At 45.2% G+C, this 25273-nt stretch overlaps 1 protein-coding gene across 1 annotated transcript in view; it reads left to right on the top strand.

The window, feature by feature from the left end:
• The window catches only part of LOC138782143 (hyaluronan mediated motility receptor-like), a 40334-nt gene extending 15369 nt beyond the window's left edge, over positions 1–24965 (top strand). The window contains exons 10-23 of the mRNA XM_069956806.1: positions 3263–3441; positions 4897–5045; positions 5149–5363; positions 5748–5852; positions 12932–13432; positions 14527–14566; positions 14935–15111; positions 16610–16696; positions 18344–18505; positions 18749–18882; positions 20893–21026; positions 23146–23187; positions 23321–23373; positions 24834–24965. Of these exons, the coding sequence (XP_069812907.1) occupies positions 3263–3441; positions 4897–5045; positions 5149–5363; positions 5748–5852; positions 12932–13432; positions 14527–14566; positions 14935–15111; positions 16610–16696; positions 18344–18505; positions 18749–18882; positions 20893–21026; positions 23146–23187; positions 23321–23373; positions 24834–24965 (2110 nt within the window). The remainder of the gene's footprint in view (positions 1–3262; positions 3442–4896; positions 5046–5148; positions 5364–5747; positions 5853–12931; positions 13433–14526; positions 14567–14934; positions 15112–16609; positions 16697–18343; positions 18506–18748; positions 18883–20892; positions 21027–23145; positions 23188–23320; positions 23374–24833) is intronic.
• The last annotated feature ends 308 nt before the right edge of the window (positions 24966–25273 follow it).

Below are 25273 nucleotides of genomic sequence, written 5' to 3'. Positions count from 1 at the left end.
CCATGGAGTGGTTTATACCCACATATGGGGTACCGTTCTACTCACGAGAACCTGCGTTATAAATTTTTGGGTACATTTTCTCTCCTGTTCCTCGTGAAATTGAGAAATTTCAAACTAAACAAACATATTATTGGAAAGAGTTTTTCTTTTTTACTCTCTACTTTTAAATACTTTCCTCTAATACCTGTGGGGTCAAAATGGTCACCACACCCCAAGATGAATTCTTTGAGGGGTGTACTTTCCTAAATGGGGTGACTTTTGGGGGGGTTCTATTCTGCTGACACTACAGGGGCGCTGCAAACGCACCTGGCGCTCAGAAACTTCTTCGGAAAAATCTGCACTGAAAATGCTAATTGGCGCTCCTTCCCTTCTGAGCCCAGCTGGGTGCCCATACAGTGGTTTATGCCCACATATGGGGTACCATTCTACTCAGGAGAACCTGCGTTACAGATTTTGGCATGCAGCTTCTCCCCTGTTCCTCGTGAAATTGAGAAATTTCCAACTAAACGAACATATTATTGGAAAAATTCTAGTTTTTCAATTTTACTGTCTTATTTTGAATACTTTCCTCTAATACCTGTGGGGTCAAAATGGTCACCACACCCAAAGATGAATTCCTTGAGGGGTGTACTTTCCAAAATGGGGTGACTTATGGGGGGTTTCTCGTCTGCGGACACTACAGGGGAGCTGCAAACGCACCTGGCGCTCAGAAACTTCTTCAGAAAAATCTGCATTGAAAAAGCTAATAGGCGCTCCTTCCCTTCTGAGCCCGGCTGTGTGGCCATACAGTGGTTTACGCCCACATATGGGGTACCGTTGTATTCAGGAGAACCTGCGTTACAAATTTTGGGGTACTTTTTTTCTCTTGTTCCTCGTGAAATTGAGAAATTTCAAACTAAACAAACATATTATTGGAAAATTTCGTGTTTTTCATTTTTACTGTCTAATTCTGAATACTTTCCTCTAATACCTGTGGGATCAAAGTGCTCATCCTACCCAAAGATGAATTCTTTGAGGGGTGTAGTTTCGAAAATGGGGTGACTTTTGGGGGGATTCTATTCTGCGGACACTACAGGGGCTCTGCAAACGCACCTGGCGCTCAGAAACTTCTTCAGCAAAATCTGCATTAAAAAAGCCAATTGTCGCTCCCTTCCTTCTGAGCCCTGCTGTGTGCCCATACAGTGGTTTACGCCCACATATGGGGTACCGTTGTATTCAGGAAAACCTGCGTTACAAATTTTGGCATGCTTTTTTTCTCATGTTCCTTTTGAAAATGAGAAACTTTAATCTAAACGTTTATATTATTTGAAAATTTAAATTTTCGATTTTTTTACGGCCTAATTGTGAATACTTTCCTCCAGCCCCTGTAGGGTTAAAATGCTCATTATACCCCTAGATTAATTCTTTAAGGTGTCTAGTTTCCAAAATGGGGTCACTTATGGGGGTTTCCAGTATACAAGCCTTCTAAATCCATTTAAAAAAAGAACTGGTCCCTAAAAAAAATCAGTTTTGGAAATTTTCACAAAATGTGATAATTTGCTAATAAATTTCTAAGCCCAGTAACACCCTAAAAAAGTAAAATATGTTTCCAAAATTATGCCAGAATAAAGAGGACATATTGGTAATGTGATTTAGCAACTAATTTATGTGCTATGACTTGCTTTTTTAGAAGCAGAGAATTTCAGAAGTTCATAAAATGCAAAATTTTCAAATTTTTTATGATATTTTGATGTTTTTCACAAAAAATACACAAAGTAGTGACCAAATTTTGCTACTAATATAAAGTGCCATATGTGACGAAAAAACAATCTCAGAATCGCTAGCATACGTTACAGCATCAGTGAGCTATAAGCGCATAAAGTGAGACAGGTCAGATTTTGAAAAATGAGCCTGGTCATTAAGGCCAAAACAGGCTTTAGAGGCAAGGGGTTAAAGGAAAACTGCGGCGGGACCCCCCCAAAAAAAACATACACACAGACACCATACTCACCATCCCTCCGGTGACTATCGCCACTTGATTCGCCCGTCGTCCGCCTCAGTCACCTGCGTCCGCCGTCCAGCGATGTATCTCACTTCCGGGTCCATGGAAGAGAAGGCTGCCAGTGCGCTTGCGCTGGAGCGCATCACATGGCTTCCAGCAAGCTCAGCCAATTGGGGCTGAGCAAGCTGGAAGCCATGTGATGCGCTTCAACCAATGAAAAGGCTGCTGGTGTGCATGTGCACCAGCAGCCTTTTCTCTCCCATTCACTTTCCATGAAGACGCAGAGGAGGAAGACCCGGACTGTCCCCCGGCTCTGACGTCGTCGTCACCAGATGGCGCCAGGGAGAAGAGGGGTCAGGACGACCGTAATCGGTAATGTATACCTTCTTTAACTTCCGGGGGCGGGGGGCGGAAAGTGGGGGAAGGGGGCCAGACCAGTTATTTAACCACATTACAAAGTTATATAACTTTGTAATGTGTGTTAAATAAGGCAAAAAAATGTTTTGTGGGAGTTGTCCTTTTAATAGATGAGGCCCATTCACTTTCAGGGGACTTGGGGTCCTATTCCACGGAGCAATAATTGGGCGATTATCTCTGCGTGGAATAGAGACAACTATCAGCCGATGATTGTGTCATCGACTGATCGTTTATTTAGGTTCAAACCTAAAATCATCAGGCACCGACCACGCATCACTGCGTGGAATAGCGGTGTGTGGCGGACGACCGATTTCACAAGCACCATCCTTTACCTAAGCATGTTGCAGGTCATCACCTGCGCTCCTTCTTCCTCCTGGTCCTGCGCGCAGCAAAAGCTTTGGTGCGGCCTGTCTGAGCTGACAGACCGCTCAGCCAATCACTGTCCAGGAGCAGTCTGTCAGCTCAGACAGGTCGCTCCGAAGATGCTGCGCACGGGACCCGGAGGGAGAAAGGAGCGCAGGAGAAGAGCTGCAACGTTTAGGAAAGTATGGTGTTTAAACAAGGGCTGCAAGGACATCGGTAACAATGTCCCTGCAGACCTCGCTAAACTATTATCGGGCCGTGTAATAGGCCCAGTAAACAAACGCCGATCTGGCAGATTGGAGCTCGTTTACATTTATGATCAGGCCTCCATCGGCCTCTGGATTAGGGGCCACTGTAACCAAAGTTGTTTCAGACAGAGAAATGGAAATGATGATGCCAGGGCCCCTGTTTGCTGGCACAGAGTTCGTTACTTTAGAATTTTATGCCTCATGTGGAACAAAGCTACTATGCCTGATGTGGAACAAATTGATCTGTTTTCAGTGATGTCCTTTTGAAAGCTGAAAACTACAAGCTGCTCATAGACCAAGCTCTTTCTGCTTTAAAAGCTCCTCAGCTTGGACAAGTAAGCCAAGGAGAGGACTTCAGGCAAAAGAAAGAGGAACTATTGGCCAAAATGCGAGAACTGGAGGACAAGTATACTGTAATGCTGCAAGAAAAGGGTAAGTGGCAGAGTTGGTCTGGCAGGTTTACTTAGTCACTGTCGATTTGCAGAAATCAATAGTCCAGGCGATTTTAAGAAACTTTTGTAATTGGGTTTTAGGCAAATATGCCATTATCTGCATATAAAAAGCCTTTTCCCAGGTCCCCCCCCTTTCTGTCAATCACTGCTCAGAATTAGAAAATCTTAATCAGACACATCCTGTCTGTGCTATGAAGAGGGGAGGGGGGGGGGGGGAAGAGACGGAGGAGAAATGTGGGCAGCAGAGAACAAGGGGGGGGGGGCTATTTAGAGGAGAGAGGACAGAGGATAATGTAGCTTTTCATTAACTTTGTTGTCCTGTTTTGGTGTCTTTTTTTCCCTCTCCATAGGAGAACAATGAAGACAGGAGGGAGAGCTTCAAACTGCTTTTTCATGATAAAAATTCATTTTTTCGGCTAATAAACCCAATTGCAAAGTTTCTTAAAATGGCATGGTCTATTGATTTCTGCCCAAAAAAATTTCACGACAGTGACTCTTTAAGCTATACCATTAGACTACAGATCAGATGCTGTGCTGAGGCTTCTGGTATCCCACTGGGCACCAGAAAATCAGAAAAATGTCCATGTTCAGTCATGTGGTTGAACACGAACTGAACATTCAACTCCCTGTGTCTGGAGAAAATGGATGCCACCTGGAAAGTGCTGGTAAACATGGATACAGCAATGTTTCATGGCAGCCGTAGTGAGTCCCCCAATTTCTCCAGACGCTGGGATTTGACTGTTAGGTCACATGGCCTAACGTGGAAATTTTTCCACTGTTTGTCATCACTAGTCACCACCTGATGTGCTGACTTTACAGGGACTGACCCCTTTAGCCAATTGTTGACTTGAATGGAACACCTCTGCAGCCACTAGCTGAGCAGGGCAGTTCTATGGGATCAGCAAGTCACTGTAATTGGGAAGAGGTTGTGGCTGGTGTGGGATGCCAGGGTGGTCCTCAGGGCTGAAGTAGTCACAGATGACACAGCAGGCTACTACAACTGTTTATGCCAAGAGTTGTCCCCTAATCTTCACTGAGCTGACGTCCCCGCTAGGACAGACATCTGCAGCACACAACAAGCGTATGGCAATTTGATGCTGATGTACTGCATATGTCCTGCCAGACTGTGACGTTGGTTATATGTCCTGAAACCCTAGTACAGGCTGTATTGCATGATTAATATATGTTCTATGGTAGAATGGGCTATGGTTTAAGACATGGGTCTCCAAACTGTGGCCCTCCAGCTGTTGCAAAACTACATTTCCCATCATGCCTAGACAACCAAATCCAAAGCTTTAGCTGTCCAGGCATGATGGGAGTTGTAGTTTCACAACAGCTGGAGGGCCGCAGTTTGGAGACCCATGGTTTAAGAAGTCATGCCCCTTTTATCATACAGTGACAATTGTCTAAACTGATTTATTCCTGTATGTTACAGATAATGTATTAACTGAAAGCAACACAAAAAAGAACAGTTTATCTGTGGAATTGGAAGCCTTAAAGGAGAAAATGAGCCAAGGAGATGGGCAGTGTGAGGCCTTACAAAGGCGAGAAGAAGAACTGAAAATGCAGTTGCAGAAGGAAATGGTGAGATCTGGAGCACTGATGCCTGTTCTATTGGAAAGTTTACGTATGATGCCCACCACCTCTGATGGTACTGAATGTAGTTATCAATCTTCTCTCTCCTTAGGAGACCTCCAGTGCTCTTAAGCTGGAACTGCAGAAAGTGCAAGAGGAAATGGCGAAAGAGAGCAGTCTTCTGGAAGATGAGCTGGAGGGGGTGCTGGATGAACTTGATAGACTACAACACCAGGAGGAAGAAGCTGAGAAAATGATTCTCCAAATAGAGCAAGTGAACAAAGAGAGGGCAGAGAAGCTTGGTCGTCTGGAAGAAACTATAAAAGGGTGAGCTGTGCTATTGGCTGCAGCAGTCCTCAAGACCCCCCCCCCCCCCCCCCCCCCCCCAAACAAGGCTGGCTAGCACATATGAAATCATCTAAAGTATTCCCTTGCAGGCATTATTTCTGGTTGCCCCTGAAAATGAAAATGTTGCCTGTATTTAAAGGGTTAACCATGTTTGCCTGGTCACAAAGACTTTTTGACTTGGATATTACTGGGGTCCTGACACTAACATTGGCTTTCAAATGAGACGAAAGGTGAATGGTTGTTGTGGAGAAAACAAAGGAAGATTGTTCAAGTAGTTGTGATAACGCCATTGATGGCCCTCTAACTCAGAATTCGTAAAATTCTGCAGGTCAAGCCTTTTTACACTAGTTGTGTTCCTTACAGGAAAAACCAAGAGCTGGAAAATGCAAAAGAAAATCCCAAAAGGAAAATCTCAGAGCTGAAAGAAGAACACGCCAGCACCTTGTGTAAACTTTCTGAAACTGAAAGGCATTTACAATAGTACTGGTGTTATGGAATATATTACTGGTTGTTATAGATGCAAAATCACTACTCGTACACCATACGTGAATATTGTGGCTTATCAACTTTATATTGCTAGTGTGGTGAGCACTTAGACCGAAGGGTTTTTGTTTGACTGGTACACTTTAACCCTTACACGACCCAGGGCGTATAGTTACGCCATGGAAGTCTGTCCCCAGACTACCTAGGGCGTAATTATACGTCCTGGGTGTTTCTCCGGCTATGAAGCGCCCTCCGGAGCGGAGACCTCACCGGTGATGACACGCTGCAGCGATCTCGCTGCCGCGTGTCATTAACTCCTTAAACGCCGCGGCGTTTAAGTGAAAGTGACAGGGGGAGTCCCCTGTCACTTACCGATCGGGGGTCTCTGTCACACTGCAGGGGTCCCGATCGTTAAAACTGACCGCCGGAGGTCTCTCACCTGCCTCCGTGCGGTCTGATCGTCGATCTGTTGCACTAAGTCTGCACAGGCAGGCTCAATGAGCAGATTGCCGATAACACTGATCAATGCTATGCCTAAAAATTAATTGCCAAAAAAAAGGATTTCATTTAAAAAAATATATATAACATTAGAGAATCTGCGTAAACCTGCGTATGGTCGAGTTCGAACTGACCTATAGAATAATTGTATCATGTCGCTTTTACCATATAGTGCATTACGTAGACACAGGAACCTCCCAAACGTTACCATATTGCATTCTTTTTTACGATTTCACCAATTTATATCTTCATAAATAATATATTTGGGATTCCATCATACATGTTATGGTAAAATGAAAGACTCCATTACACAGTACAACTATTCCTGTAAAAAACAAGCACTTACATCGCTTGTAGATAGAAAACTGAAAGTGCTGGAGCTCTTAGAAGGGGAGGAGGGAAAAACGAAAACACTAAGATCAAAATTTGGCCGGTCCACTGGGTCATTTAGGGCCTGGTCCTCAAAGGGTTGAAGTGTCTCTGTCCAAATTTTTATTGCAGAAATCAATAGTACAGGCGATTTTAAGAAACTTTGTAATTGGTTTTATTAGCCGAAAAATGAATTTTTATAAATCGTCCACATGACAGCACCACATGGAGGATGTCACCCTTGACCTAACAGGAACAGGAAATACAGAGAGAGGTTAAAAGGGCACTTCCCCAATCCCACCTCAGTGTTTTTCCTGTTCCTGTCAGGATCAGATGGAATGCAGAGTTACCTGTGATCCTTCCAGGGTCATGGGTCGGGACGACAGCCTCAGGATGCGGTCCGGAGTGATCCTCTGTTCCCCCTGCAAGGTCCGGTCATGGCTGAGTTTTGGGTCCCTTGTTGGATCCCTCGTGTCCCGGTCTCCCTGCGGCGCTCAATAAGGGTTGATGCAGGGAGACTATTCAGGCTGCCGCTTCCCCCTCGCGCGCGTCACCGCTCCTGGTACTAGGCACGCGGCGGATGTGACGCACGGATGATGTCAGACGCCGGCGCACGATCCCCTCCTATGGGCTTCCGGGATCGCGGCAGGGCGTTTTTGGGGCCAAATTCAAAAAGACCTCCTATCAAAGTGCGGTGGACGTGCTGGAGGCGGACCGGAAGTTCGGCAGTGGCGTCAGGTGATGATGGGCGCCAAATTCAAATCATACTCAGCAGTATTTAAGGGTAAGATGTATCTCTCACACTCTTGCTCGCTCTCTTTCTCTCTTTCTTTCTTTCTCTCTCTCTTTCTCTCTTTCTCTCTCTATCTCTCTATCTCTCTCTCTCTCTCTCTATCTCTCTCTCTCTCTCTCTCTCTCTCTCTGTCTCTCTCTGTCTCTCTCTATCTCTCTCTTTCTCTCTCTCTCTCTCTCTCTCTCTTTCTCTCTCTTTCTCTCTCTTTCTCTCTCTTTCTTTCTTTCTCTCTCTTTCTTTCTTTTTTCTCTCTTTCTCTCTTCTTTTTTTTTCTTTTTTTTTTGTCTCTCTCTGTTTTTTCTCTCTCTCTCTCTCTCTCTTCTCTCTTCTTCTCTCTCTCTCTCTCTTTCTATCTCTCTCTCTCTCTCTCTCTCTCTCTCTCTCTATCTCTATCTCTCTCTCTTTCTTTCTCTCTCTCTTTCTCTCTCTCTTTCTCTCTCTCTTTCTCTTTCTTTCTTTCTTTCTTTTTCTTTCTTTCTTTTTCTCTTTCTTTCTCTCTCGTCTACTGCCGGCTCTGTGAGTTAACCCCCTGGGGTCTCCTTTTACTTATAGAAAAGGGAATCGGCACAAAAGGATTGCTTTTCCTATTTTCCTTGGCTCTCTCTTAGGGAGAAAAAGAGGCACAAAAGCAGCCAAAAAGTAGATGTGTGGGCTGTAATGACAAAATACCTGACTATGCCAAGCAACTATGTAAAGTGTGTTACAATAAGCTGCATCTCTCTTCACGTGTATCCATCTCAGAGGAACTGCGCAAGGTTATTCGTCAGGAAATTAAATCCTCTTATGTCCAAATTAACCCCTTCAGCTGCAACTACTTCTGCTTCTACCTCCGCTTCTGCTACCACTTCTAGCGCAAATATGTTATATCAGATTCTGAGTCTGAGGAAGAGAAGGAAGGCTATGAGGAGGGTGAAGTTACTACTGATCCCGCACCTAAAGAGTCTGGGAAATTTACTTCTCCTCTGAGGACTCAGAAACCCTTATTAAAGCCCAAGAAGTGTTATGGGTATTGATGATTCTGAACAGCCTGTGTCTATTCAGGATGCTATGTTCGGAGGCCTTAAGCCCAAGAAAAAGAAGGTTTTTCCCATTCACGAGAATATTAAAGACCTTATTAAAACTGAGTGGAAGGAGCCTGAAAAAAGACTGTTTGTTTGTACCTAAAGAATTTAGTAACAGACTCATTTTTGATGAAAAGGATACTGAAACATGGGCTAATATTCCCAAAGTAGATTTTCAAGTATCCAAAATATTAAAGACATTGCTTCCTTTTGAAGATGCCTCCCAGCTAAAAGATGCAATGGATAGAAAGATGGAAGGATTGCTGAGGAAATGCTTTGAAGCTTCTGCAGCTATCATTAATCCAAATATAGCTGCTACAAATGTATCTAGCGCACTTTTCATATGGTTAGAGCAGTTAGAAGCACACCTGGGAGGTACTAGCTCTCGGGAAGACATTCTTAAAGCCATCCCTATGCTGAAATTGGCAACAGGTTTTTTGGCAGATGCTTCTGCCGAATCAGTTAGAAAGGCCGCCAAGTCTGCTGCCCTCTCGAATGCAACCAGAAGAGCCCTTTGGTTAAAATATTGGCAGGGCGTTGCAACATCTAAAATAAAACTGTGTCAAATTCCTTTTGAAGGTGATCTACTCTTCAGTTCCTTCCTTGAAGAGATACTGGATAAGGCGGCTGATAAGAAAAAAGATTTCCCTACACCTAAACAAGAAAAAGGTAAGAAACCTTTTCGTCGCTATACACAGTACACCCAAAGAAGAGACGAGTTTAAGGGTAAGGGTAAAGGAGGAAGATGGTCTTACTCTAAAGGAGGACGCGGAAAAAGTTTCCTCCTTAATCCTTCTTCGGAGGGAAAAAACAAGTGACAGCTTCAGAGTGGGGGGGGGGGGGGGAAGGCTGTCTTTTTTTCCACAACCAATGGGAGAAGATTACAAACAACCAGTTCATATTAAACATTCTGAACAGTGGGTACTTAATAGACTTCTCTTTCCTTCCCCCCCCCCCCCCCCCCCCCCAAGATTCTGCATAACCCACTTCAATTCCAAACTTCTGATGGATCGTGTGACGAAAGGGGTTCAGGATCTGCTATCATTAGGAGCCATCATCCCTGTTCCCCAGGAAGAAATCGGTTTGGGTCATTACTCAACCCTCTTCCTAGTCCCCAAACCCAACGGGACTTACAGGACGATTCTCAAACCTCTAAACCGGTTTATCAAGCACAAAAAAGTCAAGATGGAGACCGTAAAATCTACCATTCCCCTTATCCATCAGGGGGCATCTCTAGCAACGTTAGACTTGAAAGATGCTTATTTTCACATACTCATCCATCCTGCTCATCAAAAGTATCTCAGATTTGCAGTCCAGACACAGCATCAACTAATTCACTACCAATTTCAAGCCCTACCGTTCGGAATCTAATCAGCCCCCTGGCTATTCACAAAGATTATGCTGGAGGTAGTGGCCTATCTAAGAAAGAATGTGATAACTATCGTTCCATATCTGGACGATCTTCTACTAGTTGCTCAGTCTCCATCTCTCCTATCTGTACACGTTCAGATAACTATTTCTACCTTACAAGATGTCGGCTGGATAGTAAATCTGGACAAATCTGACTTGACACCAGCCTGCAGGAAGAAATTCCTAGGAATGATCCTGGACTCACACCTACAGAAGACATTCCTGCCTCAAGATAAGGTGAATACTTTAATGACAAACATTGCCTCCTTCAGGAAGAAAAAATCCACCACAATTCGGAAAGCCATGTCCCTCTTGGGTTCGATGACTGCAACCATCCCAGCGGTACCTTGGTGCCAACACCATGTTTGCATCCTACAAGCCGACATACTTCATGTGTGGAACAGGTCCCCCCTAACGTTGGACAGACGTATGTCAATTTCACAAAAGGTGAAGATTTCACTCCTCTGGTGGCTGAAGGAATCCAATCTACGGAAAGGTTGCCCTTGGATTCTGGATCCGGTAGTTACAGTAACCAGACGCCAGCCAATCAGGTTGGGGTGCTCACATTCAAGGCTTTCATTTTCAGGGTCGTTGGTCGGAAGAAGTCAGTTCTCAATCCTCCAACTTTCGGGAACTGGCGTCAGTCTGGGAGACTCTATAGATGGCGGAATACCTGCTCCTCAACAACCATATAAAGGTTATATTCGGACAACTCCGGGGAATGGGAACGCAGTTCCCAGACCTTCTATCAACTTACAGACAAATGGGATGTTCCCCAAGTGGACCTGTTCGCCTCAAAGTCCAACAGAAAAAGGAAGAAGTTCTTCAGCCTGAACCCTCGGGATTGTCCAACAGGATTGGATGCCATCCAACAGGACTGGAATTTTCATCTGGCCTATGCATTTCCTCCTCTACCTCTCATCCCCCGAGCCTTACAAAAAATATGCTCCAGCAACACCATGGTGATCTTCATAGCTCCATACTGGCCGAAGAGGAGTTGGTTCAGTCTCCTTTCCTCCATGTCAACTCAAGATCCCTTTTCTCTTCCTCTCCAAGCAGATCTCCTGTCCCAGGGACCTCTTCATCATCCGGTCCTACAAAGCCTCCACTTAACTGCCTGGCTACTAAAAAGTCCATCCTTACAGCCAGGGGCTTGTCATCAAAGGTAGTAAATACTCTCCTGAAAAGTAAAAAAGACATAACATCGACCATATACCTTAAACAATGGAAGAAGTTTTGCTCTTGGTGTGGGGATTCTCCTCCTGATCTAGCACAACCAGACATTCCAAAAATACTGGACTTTCTCCAAGCTGGACTAGACAAAGGTCTCTCCTCAAGTACTCTAAAGGTTCAGTTCTCTGCATTAGGATGCATTTATGATGCTAGTATTGCAGAACATCAATGGATCAAAAGATTCTTCAGGGCAGTATCTAGAATTAAGCCGAAGATAAAAAATAAGACTGCTTTTCTTATTGCTATAACAGCAAGGAGGGTAGGAGAGATTCAAGCGCTGTCCATTATGCAACCTTACTGTATCATTCTGGATGACAAAATAGTGTTTAAATTAAATCCTGTTTTTTAAATTAAATCCTGTTTTTTACCTAAGTCGTGACCAATTTTCACACGTCCCAAGACATCATTATTCCTTCATTCTGCGACAAACCGAAGAATGAGAAAGAAGAATCGTTTCATCACCTGGACGTGAGACGTGCTATCCTTCAGTATCTGGAAACCACTAAACCTTGGAGGAAGGATGAAAATCTGTTGGTCCAGTTTCAGGGCCCTAACAAAGGTAAAAAAAGCCTCCAAGGGTTCTATAGCCCGTTGGATCAAGACTATCTGTGAATCTTACTCGGCCAGAGGGAAAGAAGCTCCATCGGATCTTTAAAGCTCATTCTACCAGAGCCACGGCAGTCTCCTGGGCATCCAAATCAGCAGCCTCTCTTGAACAAATCTGCAAGGCTTCTACCTGGTCCTCGCCTCACACCACCTTCAGGCATTATCGGCTGGACGTGGGTACTTCCCCCAAGACATGGCTTTCGGGAGAAAGGTGCTACAAGCTGTAGTCCCGCCCTGAGTCTAAGTTTGTATGTCTCCATGTGGTGCTGTCATTTGGACTATGTATAAAGCAAGAATTATTACTCACCGATAATTCACTTTTTATGAGTCCAAGACAGCACCCTTATATTTCCCTCCCTATTGTGTTGTTGATCCTATGGTTTCGTTATAATAACACTGAGGTGGGATTGGGGAAGTGCCCTTTTTTTAACCTCCTCTGTATTTCCTGTTAGGTCAAGGGTGACATCCTCCATGTGGTGCTGTCATGATGGACTCATAAAAAGTGAATTATCGGTGAGTAATAATTCTTGCTTTATCATGAAAAAGCAGTTTGAAGCTCCCCCCCCCCCCCCCCCCCCCCCCCCCGGTTTTCCTATGGAGAGAGAAAGTAAAAGCAGCAAAACAGGACAACAAAGAGTTAATTTACATTCACATCCAGGGCTCTCTCCTTTGACAGGCACCATGGACCTCTCTGACCTCTAATAAGGGCTCTGAATAGCTCCCCAACTGAGCAATCCTTTGTTCTCAGTCTCACTCCTTCCCCCTCGGCCCTCCCCTCTTCATAGACCAGACAGATCCGACTGATGGAAAAAAGTCCAGATTTTCTGATTGAGGTGTGGATGACAGAAAGGAGAGGAGGGGGGGACCTGGGAAAAGGCTTTTTACATGCAGATAATGGCATATTTGGCTAATAAACCCAATTACAAAGTTTCTGAAAATCGCCTGGACTATTGATTTCTGCAAAAAAAAATTAACGACAGTGACTCTTTAAGGCCCAAAGTTTCCTACATAGTGTGAACCTCCAATTCAGGAACATTTTGTGTTTCTGTATATTCAGCTACATGCTCTCCTCCTAATGACTTCTCTTATTATAGTTTTCAGGTTTCAGCAACAACAGAAATTGAGTCTTTGAAATCGACTAATGCTTCCTTACTTGAGAAGTTTACTGTAGCAGAAGAAGAGAATAAGAGTCTACAACAAGATCTTGAAAGTAAAGTAAAAGACATCCAAGGGTTGGAACTGCAAATCTGTAATTTGAAAGAGTCCAACCAAGCGAAGGAAGACCTAGAAAACCAATTGCTTGCGCTCCAGGAGTCACTGGACAAGACTGAGAAAACATTAAATGAGCAGATTGTTGAGCTCCAGGAGGCCTCAGTAAAATGTGAGGGTGAATTGAAACGGCAGCTTCTCGATCTTAAGGAATCCTCAGTGAAGACTAAGGAAGCATTAGAACAGCAGCTCCTCGAGCTCCAAGAATCTTCTGCTAAAACTAAGGAAGGGTTAGAGCAACAGCTTCTTGAGCTCCAGGAATCCTCAAAGAAAGCTAAGGAAGGTTTGGAGAAACAACTGTTAGATCTGCAAGAGGAATGTTCAAGGTAATATACTTTTTCAATCATTCTGTGTGATAGTGTTTAACCTCTTAAGGATGCATGACGTACCAGTACGTCATGCGCCCGCAAAAGGTCTTCAGAGCGGGGCCGCGCGGTGACCCCGCTTTGAACCCCCGCTGTCCCAGGTGCAGCTTGATCGCCGTGCCCGCTAATACAGTAATCAGATGCAGCTGTCAAAGATGACAGCTGCATCCGATTACCGGACGCAGCACTTCCCTGGTGTCTAGTGGCGGAGATTGCTCTCCGTGACTGGTACCGGCCGGGGTCTCCGCCAAAATGGCTCTGATCCCGGCTCATCAGAGTGCCGCTCTCATTGATCTTTGCTGTATAACTATACAGCACTGATCTCAATGAGAGATCAATGCAAGTCCCCCATAGGGGCTTCTTCTAAAAGTGTAAAAAAAAGTGTTATTAGTAAAAAGCCCCCTCCCCTAAGTCAGAATCACCCACCCTTTTCCCGTGTTTTTAATAAAAATAAACCATGTTTGGTTATCGCCGTGTGCGTAATTGCCCGAACTATTAATCACATTCCTAATCTCGCACGGTAAACGGCGTAAGCGCCAAAAAAATCCCAAATTGCAAAATTGCGCATTTTTGGTTGCATCAAATCCAGAAAAAATGTAATAAAACGATCAAAAAGTCGTATATGTGCAATCAAGGTACCGATAGAAAGTAAACATCATGGCGCAAAAAATGACACCTCACACAGACCCATAGACCATAGACCGGGCGAATGGTGTACAAACAAATACCCCCCAAATAAAAGATTTTTTTGTTAAATTTTACCACACTTTGAATTTGTTCCTGGTTTTGCAGTGTACTTAATGCAAAAATTCAGCCTGTCATTGCAAAGTACAATTAGTGACGCAAAAAAGGGCTCATGTGGGTTTCTAGGTGGAAAAATGCAAGTGCTATGGCCTTATAAACACAAGGAGGGAAAAATGAAAATGCAAACATCGAAATTGGCCCTGTCCTTAAGGGGTTAAGGTCCTATAAGTTGTATATGTTATTGGCTCTTGAATTAAATATAAATATATATAATATATATATATAATTATATTATCTGTTCTTTCACACAGTAAAGAATCTAATGAGGCTATTTTATTAGAAGCAAAGCAGGTAAGCTTTCTTACTAGGATTTATATTTGCACCGATGAAGTGTGTGTGTGTGTGTGTGTGTGTGTGTGTGACCTTGGGGTTGTCACTAGTAATTGTACTGAAATAGTAACAGACACGCCACCTTGCACTGGTATACACATCAACCTGTAATCTGCATGACGTCCCTCTACTCATTCTGACTACATGTGGCCATAAATTACATGAATGGGGAACAACATTTAAAATCCAGCATCTGACATCAGAAGGCACCCATTCACATATATGGAATCTGCCAGTGGTTCTTCTCTTGTGGTTTGCGAATACTGGACTGCCCCATTAACCTCATGATATCCCTGATTATTTATGGCTCTATCTTAAACACCCTACAGCAACAACTGGATGCTTTTGAAGCTGAGAAAAACGCCTTACTCAGTGAACATGGTGCAGCCCAGGTTGAACTGAACAAGCTCAGTGACACATATGCCAAGCTGCTTGGCCACCAGAATCCGAAGCAGAAGATTAAGCATGTCATGAAGCTAAAGACTGAGAACGCTCAGCTTAAGCAGGTACTGTTTACACTTTATGGCTTTTAAAGGCGTACAGTCATGGGCAAAAGTTGAGAATGATAAAAATATTTACTTTTTTACAAAGTCTACTGCTTCAGTTTTTAAAATGGCACTTTGCATATACTCCAGAATGTTATAAAGAATGATCAGCTTAACAGCAATTACTTGCAAAGTCCATATTTGCCTAGAAAATGAACTTTATCCCCCAAAACACATTTCAACATCATTGCAGCCCTGCCTTAAAAGGACTAGCTAAAATCATTTCAGTGATTGCTCCATTAACACAGGTGTGGGTGTTGATGAAGACAGGGCTGAAGATCAATCTGTCATGATTAGGTAAGAATGACACCACTGGACACCTTAAAAGGAGGCTAGTGTTTGGCATCATTGTTTCTCTTCTGTTAACCATGGTTATCTCTAAAGAAACACGTGCAGTCATCATTGCACTGCACAAAAATGGACTAACAGGGAAGAGTATCGCAGCTAGAAAGATTGCACCTCAGTCAACAATCACATCATAAAGAACTTCAAGGAAAGAGGTTTCATTGTTGCCAAAAAGGCTCCTTGTGGTCAATCATCTAGAGACGGGTGGACAAACAAAAACCAACAAATTCTGACAAAATGCAAGCATTGATTGTGCAAGAATGGACTGCTATCAGTCAGGATTTGGTCCAGAAGTTGATTGAGAGCATGCCAGGGAGAATTGCAGAGGTCCTGAAGAAGAGTCAACACTGCAAATATTGACTTGCTGCATTAACTCATTCTAACTGTCAATATAAGCTTTTGTTACTCATAATGATTGTCAGATGTCTGCAATTATATTTCTGTATGTGATAGACATCTGACAAACACACAGAGGGCAGCAAAACATGTGAAAATATGATATTTGTGTCATTCTCAAACCTTTTGGCCATAATTGTAGTCTCGAAAATCCAACCACTATCCATATGCTTGATAGTGGCCCCCCTCGTCACCACATCTTCCAGTAATCATGTACATTCTGGTGGCTGTTGGATTGAGGGTAACTTGCTGATGAATAACCATTGCAGCACTTGACTCTAACCGGGCCCTTATTTTACAGTGTCTATATACATTTTCTGTCCTCACTAATCTTACACTGGGCATAGAGGGATGTAAAATGCATACTAAGTGGTTTTAGGTGCTTCATGTTCTCTACTGAAGTCTAAGGTGCTTAACCCAACAAGTGCTCTTAAATGGTGGCTGTACAGCGTATCGATAAGCCTATCTGTAGGCCCTGGAACCTAATGGTGTGATTCTTATAACTTGCTTTGGCATACAGGGGCCTTATAGGCTGATAGGCCGCATGTTACAATGTTTAGAAGTAGTCATGGATTTGCATGTTCCAATACCAGTCTAAAAAAAGCTTAATACAAGTCATAGAAATGTACACCCCTCAAAAAAAAAGTTGTTTTAATAGACTACTTTCTAAACAAACAATAATTCACAGCATTTAACTTGGTGGGTTCCCCCCTCTTAGGAGTTGATCAAACTAAAGGCCCAGTTTTCCAAGGAGAAGCGAACCTTGGAAAAGCTGCTAAAATCCCAGTTGAGTGAGCTACAAGGTGTAAGGAGATTTGATCCATCCAAAAGCATTCCATCATGATGTCAAGGAAAATGTGTATCCCAAAGCCCCATTAAGAGAAGGTAAGATCAGACTAGGCCTAGTATAAGCCTTTTTGTTAGAACTCTGTAAGTCACCGCTTTGTGCTTTGTTGGGATTGTGACCAGGTTATGTGCAGCATCACCAAGCTGATGTATAAATCATATAGTGTACCTGAGAGGGTCTGCCTGAACTAACTGTTCATATTGCTGTCATATACAAATCCCTGTCAAGCTACTATACATCCTGATGAGGCTCTTTATTGTTTGCTGCCATGTTTCATTGGCTTGGCGAACTGGCCGTAGGACTTCTGCACTTCAGTTAGCATTTATCCATTGCTCTGCATGATGAGCGCCGGAGTTACGTCACTGTGCAGTGCTGGCCCCAATATTCATTAGAATGGGGTGGGCTGGCAAGGGTGCATTGGTGGGTTGAAGGCAGTAGTCCCACCCTAGTCCACCAAGCGGTCTCATTTGCATATTTGTGCTACAAATTACCCAAACAGCACAGAGGATGAAAGAAACTTTCCTTCATCCTAGGGCCCTGTGCACTATAGGGACATATCAGCGGATTAGACTTCTAACCTGCTGATAGTTTCTCTCTAACATATATGCACAGATTCCACTGCTTCAGAGTATATTTGTGGTGAAAGATTCACTTTAAAGTGATCAGGAAGTGGTGAGTGGTTTTAGTGTCTGTTCACACTGGCAGGTAGTATGCCACACAGCAGAATGACTTTTCTACATTTTGACTCCAGCATGGACTTCCAACAACTTTTAAAAATTGCTCATGTAGTCTAATTGTAACAAATTTACTGTAGCAAAATAACACACAAACTGACACACACACACTGACACATACTGTGGAAAATGTATAGTTACCTGTTTCAGTAGTGCTGCGTCACCACAATTGACACCAACCGGCGCCCCAAAACTCCTGTTGTATAATCTGATGAAGTGCACACTCAGCAAGTCAGTGATTAAGTCATGATACAACTGCAGTCACTGACTGGCTAAGCAGGCAATCCATCAGATCAGGTACTCCCCTGTAACGTAGCAGGAAGCTAGGGGAAAATTAGTTCTACCGGCTGTTGGAGGTGGTGATGCAGCGCCCCGTAGCCTGCACAGTGGTATTTTTTGTTTGTTTTGACAGCTTCCTTTTTTTTTTTTTTTTTATTATATTTTTTTATGAATGTTTTACAACAATGACAGGAATGTATAAGAAAGGAGGAAGGAAGCAGGTCCCACGCAGGGGAAAGTACAATAGCGAAAGGCAAAATATTTGTCTATCAATGATGTACTTTGAAATATAATAGCCATTCAATAACAGTCAAATATCATCTTAAGGTAGGAGGCTTGTTTACGATGAAGGGCAATTAGGGCGGAAGGCACAAGAAAATCGTCCTCCAAAATAACCTCGTCTAGTAGCAAAAAAAAAACGAGAACAAACGGCCATGACAAACTGACGAGACCAGACAAGACACATTGAGACGGGAAGAACAAGAGGGAAAGGAGGGAAGAAGCAGGTACCTATGCAGGATTGTCCTGTGGAGATGAGTACGCATCCCAGGGGGCCCAAACTCTATCGAACTTTTCTAACCTATTGTTTAAGGACGCAGTAAGATGCTCCAAAGACCTCATCTCTTTAATCCTAGCAACTAAGTCCAACCGGGAGGGAGGCGCCGGCTGTCTCCAGTGCCGAGCAACGAGCGTTTTTGCTGCCGCCAATATCTGTACCAATAGCCTAGTAGAATCTTTGCCCAGAGTTTTGGGAGTGAGATTAAGAAGACATACCACAGGGTCACGAGGGACCGGCTTTTGTAAAACTGCTGAAGCTAAAGCGCAAACTGCAGTCCAGTAGGGTTGGATGCCTGGGCAATGCCAGAAGATATGGTGTAAGGACCCAACAGCCCCAGAGCATCTCCAACACAGTGGGGAAATGGTGTTATTCAGCTTATGGAGGAGCTCTGGGGTGTGGTACCAGTGCATGAGTATTTTATATTGGGTTTCTTTATAGGTCGTGCAAATGGACGACTTAGCTGCTCTGTCCCAAATGATTTGCCAGCATTCTGGGGAGATATCTTTTAGAAAGGGCAGCTTCCCATTTAATCATATATTTGTGTCTAGTTGGGGAGTCATCCACAGGGGAGTGTAAGATCTTGTAAATGTCAGTTATTAGGCCTTTAGTAGAGGGGCCTTTACGCATTAGTTGCTCAAACATGGTAGGTTTGGAGACTATGAGGGACCCCAGAGTTGCGCTCATAAAGTGTCTCAGCTGCAGATAAGTGTACCCTTCCGAGCGTGGGAGATCATATTTATCCGCCAGTTCCTCAAAAGGCAGGAGCGTTCGGGTTACAGGGTTCACGATATCTGCGAACTGAAACAGTTTTCTGCCCCCCCATGTCTGTACCACCGCTGACTCCAAGCCTGGGGAAAAGGATGGGTGAAGCAAGAAGGAAATTAGTGGTGAGGCTGAGGAAGTAAGGTGGAATGCAGAGGCACAGGATGACCAGATGTGTCTTGTGAACCCAATAGGTCCCAGAAGAGGTCCCGGTGACAGGGATGGGAGGGGTTGTGCCACAGGAGAGAATTAGGGTGTGTAGGCGCTAACCAACGTTTCTCGATCTCAGCCCACTTTTTTTAAGCATGGTATTGAGACCAAGAGGAGACATGACGCAGATGCGCAGCCCAGTAATAGTATAGGAGGTTTGGGGTCGCTAACCCTCCCTGCGCTTTACTATGCATCATAACTGCTCTGGGAATCCTATGCCTCTTGTCGCTCCATATAAACCGGAAGATTGCTGTTTGGAGTGATTTAAGGGCAGATTTAGGGATTCCTACCGGCAGCGTCTCAAAGTAATAGAGCAGCTTCGGTAGGATGCTCATTTTAACCGCTGCAATACGACCCAGGAGGGAGATATAGTGGTCCTTCCATTTTGCCAGAAGGGTAATAAAGGGGGGTAATTGGTAGAGTATAATGAGGTGTAAGTAGGGGTCAAGCAAATGCCTAAATAGCGAATAGAAGAAGAAGACCAACGAAATTTAAAGTTTGTTGTGAGGTGGTGATAAGTATCATTAGGGATATTCAGAGGCAGGGCCTCCGTTTTAGCTGTGTTAACCTTACAGCCTGACAACGTCCCATAGGAACTCAAGAGTTCATGCAATACAGGTAAGGATACGTGAAGGTTAGTTAAAGTCAATAGCACATCATCCGCAAATAACATAATTTTAAATTCTTTGCCTCTGATGTTCACTCCCCGAATATCTGGGTGATTTCTGATGGCCGCCGCCAGGGGTTCGATGCACAGTACAAACAGTAGCGGAGAGAGAGGGCACCCCTGACGCGTACCATTAGAAAGCGTAAACCTATCGGACTGAGAATGAGCTAATTTAATAGACGCAGTCGGTCCAGAGTAGAGGCCAGGCCTCGGATGGCCCTAAGAAAGGGGCCCCGAAGTCCAAAGTGCTTCAGTGTCTCAAAAAGAAAAGGCCACCCTAGGCGATCAAACGCCTTTTCAGCGTCTAAGCTCAAAACCAAAGCCTGTTCCATCTTCAGATTGACTGTATCTATTAAATCTATTGCCCGCCGTGTATTGTCCGCCCCCTGCCGATTGTGTACAAAGCCCACTTGGTCTGCGTCTATCAAGGAAGGAAGCCAATAGCCTAAGTGATTCGCTAAAACCTTAGTGAAAAGCTTCAGATCCGAGTTCAATAAGGCTATGGGCCTATAGCTCGCGCAGTCCAGGGGGTCTTTGCCAGGTTTGGGAAGTAAAGTGATAAGAGAATGGAGCATAGAGGGACGTAGTGGGTTCAAAAGAATTGAAGAGTGGGACTAGCCTCTGGGAGAAGCTCAGCTGAGAAAGTCCGATAGTACAGATAGGTAAATCCATCCGGACCAGGTGATTTTCCGGAAGGGAGATTTTTGAGCACTTCCTCTAGTTCTTCTGTGATTACAGGGGCGTTAAGGTCTGCCAGCGCCTCAGTAGGGAGAGAGGGTAGTTTACAGGCGGAGAGGAAGTCTTTAATTTTTCGGGAGCGCGTGTCTGGATCAGTCGGTAAGGAGGAAGGGAGAGAGTAAAGATCCGAGAAGTAAATTTTAGGATACACCCCACGCAGTGTTGTTATCGTGGGGTGTATCGAAGTCTTTAATTTTCCCTTTAGTTTCTACTACTTGCAACTGACTATCTTTTTTCAGACTGGATCCCAAGGCTATACAGTGGCCTCTGATGACCGCTTTATGCGCCTCCCACAAGATCGCCTGAGAAGAGACCGACCCAGTGGTTTCCTGAAAATAGGTAGTCAGTGAGGTTGTAATGGAATCCCTAGAGATTGGATGTTTCAGCAGAGAATCATTAAGCCTCCAGTGACATTGGCGAGTGGGAGCGTAAAGGGAGGTTAAAGATACGGAAACCGAGCCATGATCTGACCAAGAAATAGGCCCGATATCAGTGTCTCGAAGTAGTCGCAACGTAGGGACATTGCCAAAGAAATAGTAAACCCTGGTGTGGGTTTTGTGGGGATGGGAGAAGAAAGAGAAAGTAGCCTCAATAGGATGCTCAACACGCCACAAATCATACAATTTATGTAGGCGGACCAGCTTCCGGAATTCACGGGACAAGCGACTTAGCTCAGGAGAGGGAGGCTGGCCCGTTACCGAGTGCCTGTCTGCCGTTTCTGAAAAGGGAAGGTTAGTCACCCCCTACAATCAAAGGAGCTGGTGGGGATTTAGCCAGACTGTTGAGCACCCTACGAAGGAATGGAATCTGAAGCCTATTTGGGGCATATAGGTTGCAGAGTACGAGTGGTTTGCCCTGCATAGTCCCCTCTAGAATCACAAACCTCCCCCCTGGGTCTAAATAGTGAGCAGTCACTTGAAGGGGGCAGTGGCAGGAAATCATTATAGCTACCCTGGCCTGTTTGGAGCCTTTAGAGGCCGAATATACTGTGGGGAAAGTGTGCTTAGCAAAGTTAAAGTTAGCAGCAGAGTCGAAATGGGTCTATTGAATAAAAACTGTCTGTGAAGTGCGCAGTTCTTGTAATAATAAGCACCGTTTTGCGTTGGTATTAAGGCCCTTAACATTCAAGGATAGGAATCTAACCATGAGGATAGTCTATAGAGATCTTCAGATCATGTAGCGACTCACCCATGTCACACGTACGTAGGTATTGGAGAGCTCCATGAAGCCTATATTCAGCCTATATTCAGAAATCTTTCATGAAGCCTAAGTTCAGCGCCCGGCACTGGAGACAGGAACAGCTGAGAGATAAAGAAAGGTACCTGGGAAGGGGTAAGGGGAAGGTTAGGGAACACAACAAGACAAACATAACACCAACAGAGACACATTAACTGAGGATACATAACCAGTGTATCTCGCAAATAAGCGGCACTAGGCCTAGTGCCTGCATCTCTAAAAGGCGGGCAGGGGCAACATTCCCAGGAGGAGAGTAATAGTAAAGTCCGTCTTTGTGGGTAGTTGTGATAGCAATTTTTTTATGTCTCCCCTCATCTGTGTACCAGGGAGAGAGGAATCAGAGTCAGACTCCCCCTGCTGCAGCCGTACATCCAGCTGAGTGGCTGCCTCATGAGCAGGGGACCCCTTGTTCTTGGATTTACGGGGGGTAGCAGAGTGTTTGGAGGCAGATTTTTCCCCTCTGGGGGGTTTAGGGGCTGCTGACATGGCGCCTCCTAGCGCAAGGGGCAGAGAGAGGGGCATGAATGGTGGGGCAGGCTGTGATGGGACCCGGCTCGGAGGATCCTGAGTGCCAGGGGATAATTATGGCTCGGCAGGGAGGACAGAGTACCACAGCGGAGGATGAGGCACCCTCCTGGCAATCAGTCAGGCAGTTCAGGGGGGGGGAGGCAGTACCTCAGTGTCCGGCAGTGCGATGCTGGGTGACGCAGCGTTCCCGCCGCTGAGCTCCCGAGCCTGCTGTGCTTCCAGGCAAGATGCTCCTCTCACCTCTCACCTCCCGCCGGGGCCGCGCCAAGCTCCGTGTGATCCGCCGGGCCGGGAACCAACCAAGGGCTAGAGGCTGGAGGGAGGCTGGAGGCTCGGAGTGCAGGAACAGAGGAAGAGACCGCGGACCGCCTGGCGCGCTGCGGCGCTGACTGGAAGCCGGAGTGCCGCGGGAGCAGGTAATAGTCTAGTGTCCGGACTGCACTTTTGGAGCGTGTGCGGGGCTCGGGCAGTTGAGGGTCTCCTCCGACAATCTTCCCCATAAAGATAACTGGCAGCAGGGCAGCAAATTCGGCCTATAAGATAGCTGTGTGGACGGAGCTCTCAGCCAGCACGTCTGCTCACATCGCCAGCTCGCTCCGCCCCCCCTTTTATTACTTTTAAAATTACTTGTTTTATAAATGTACTATTGATCAAAGTCTTAAATCTACCCTTTTCTCCCTATGTTTCTCTACAGGAAACAAAGTGCTGAAGAGTCAATACTTCCTACCTGTACAATGTAAGAGTGTGTATAAAAGACAATAAACATTAGAATATGGATGTGAAATTAACAGATAACATTTTATTAAACTTGTTGCAATAAGCGTATGATTACTGTATTCAGTATGTTTAACCTTTATGGTCTCTAACAGGGCTTAAAGGGGTATTCCACTCAATCATAACTTTTGATATGTCGCTGCCCATGGTGAGACTAACAATTCCTTCCATACTTATCTATTCAGTCTCCTTCCCCAGTTCTGAGCTGCTGCCTTCTGCTGAAGACTCCAAAATCTGTGTGTGAGCTTTTGTCTTCCCCTCCTCCCCCCTCCCTTCTGAGACAGCTGATGTGACAAGTCCATGTCTGGCGTTATGTGCAACTTTGTTAGACCAGTCTCCCTCTCCTGTAAGCCATCTGACATTCTGCAGCAAGGGAAAAGGCTGCTTGCAGTCAGTGAATGATTTGTTCTGTTTCTTTACTGTCTGGCTGCTGACTTCTTCCAGCATATAAATAACTACAGGGATCCCTCTCCTCTCTCCCTCAGCCATAAAGTCAGTCAGTCATTTTTATTTTTTGATCTTTTTCCTCCATGACTTTATCCCAGCAAGCGGTCAGCTCTCATCCTGACAAAGCAGTTGCAAAACATCTCCTCCACCAGTTGATTTTAAAAACAAATTGTATAAAACTTAGGGACTGGAGGTAACATTGTACATTAAAGGGTCACAGTGAACACAGTGGGGAAATTTATCAAGTGTTTTGTAACTATATTTTTAGGGGAATTGTGGATTTTTTGCCCATTTTTGGTCTAAATTCTATTTATGAACCGGTATGACTGGTGATGCAACTTTTTTTTTTTTTAACTCTGCCTGTTTAGAGTATTCGCCCAAAAGTTTGCATAATCCCGGATTAGCGCCCAATTTTCACTTCGTCCAATCATGACAGCACACCTGGATATTGGACCCCTGGTCCTAATGGGAACAGGAAACGCAGAGAGGTTAAAAAGCAGCCCCTCCCCTCAGCCCCTCAGTGTTTTCCTGTTCCCATTCGGAACCGTGCGCAGAGGGTTATTACCTCTCCTGATCGGGGTGGGTCTGGCGTCTGGTCAGGTATTTTTAGCCAGGCGGCTGGGAGTCGGCTCTTCCATGTGCCCGCTCCCTGTGGCCATACCGGGTCGCGCGATGTGCCTCCTGGGTTTTATCCGGCTGCTGCGCTCCACGGGGGTTTAAGCGGCCGGAGAGCCCAGCGTGGTGGTCTCTGCCGGGCCGCGGGTGTGGTGTGCCCGTTCCCCTGGTTACTTCCGGGCCCCGGGTGCTGGCGGTGTGCGGGGCGTCTGACGACATCACGGCGCGCCGCTATGCATCCTGGGACCGGCAGCTCCGCCCCAAGATGGCGCCGGTCACCGGGAGATGCCGCCGTATGGTGAGAGCGTGGAGGGCGGGACGCCGGCGCGGCGCTTTGACGCCAAATTCAAACGGCTGGTCTGAGGTCTGCTATAAAGGTAAGAGGAGGCTTTTGATCTTACCTCTTCTGTGCATCATGGATGGACGGTCTGCATCCCGCCCGGACTCTGCAGAGCTCAGCTCTTCCCCAGCCCAGTGAGTAACTGTCCCTTAGGGGTTCACTTACTTTGTAATGCAGGCACCTAATTGGTTTCCCTCTCTCCCTAGGGAGACAAGGAAGCTAAGAAGTGTCCCATATCTCAGAAAACCTGTGCCATCTGTGGTGTATATCTTCCTGAGAATTATGCAAAATTGCTGTGTGATGCCTGTACCACTAAAGGAGACTCCTTCGCTAATTGAGCAATTGAAGGATGTTATTACTAACCAGGTTCAAGCTTATGTCTCTGCTGCCCTTTCTAAAGAGTGCTCCCATTCTCCTGAACCCCCTCCTAAAAGGGCCAGAAGAATTATCTCTGATTCTGACTAAGGAGTCTGGCGCAGAGGAACCTGAAAAAGCCGCACCTGTTCAGGAAAGTAAGAGGTATTACTTTTCTTTAGGGTGCCTTCACACCTACCGACTCGCAGCGTTAATAACGCTGCAAGTCGGCTAGGTCCTGGCAGATCACTGTCAGTACATACACGCAGCGGTCTGAACGACTGCTGCGTGT

This window comes from Dendropsophus ebraccatus, chromosome 1, assembly GCF_027789765.1.
Source record: "Dendropsophus ebraccatus isolate aDenEbr1 chromosome 1, aDenEbr1.pat, whole genome shotgun sequence".
Lineage (NCBI taxonomy): Eukaryota > Metazoa > Chordata > Amphibia > Anura > Hylidae > Dendropsophus > Dendropsophus ebraccatus.
Note: the sequence above shows the minus strand (reverse complement) of the source record. Positions and strands in the feature narration are given on the sequence as shown.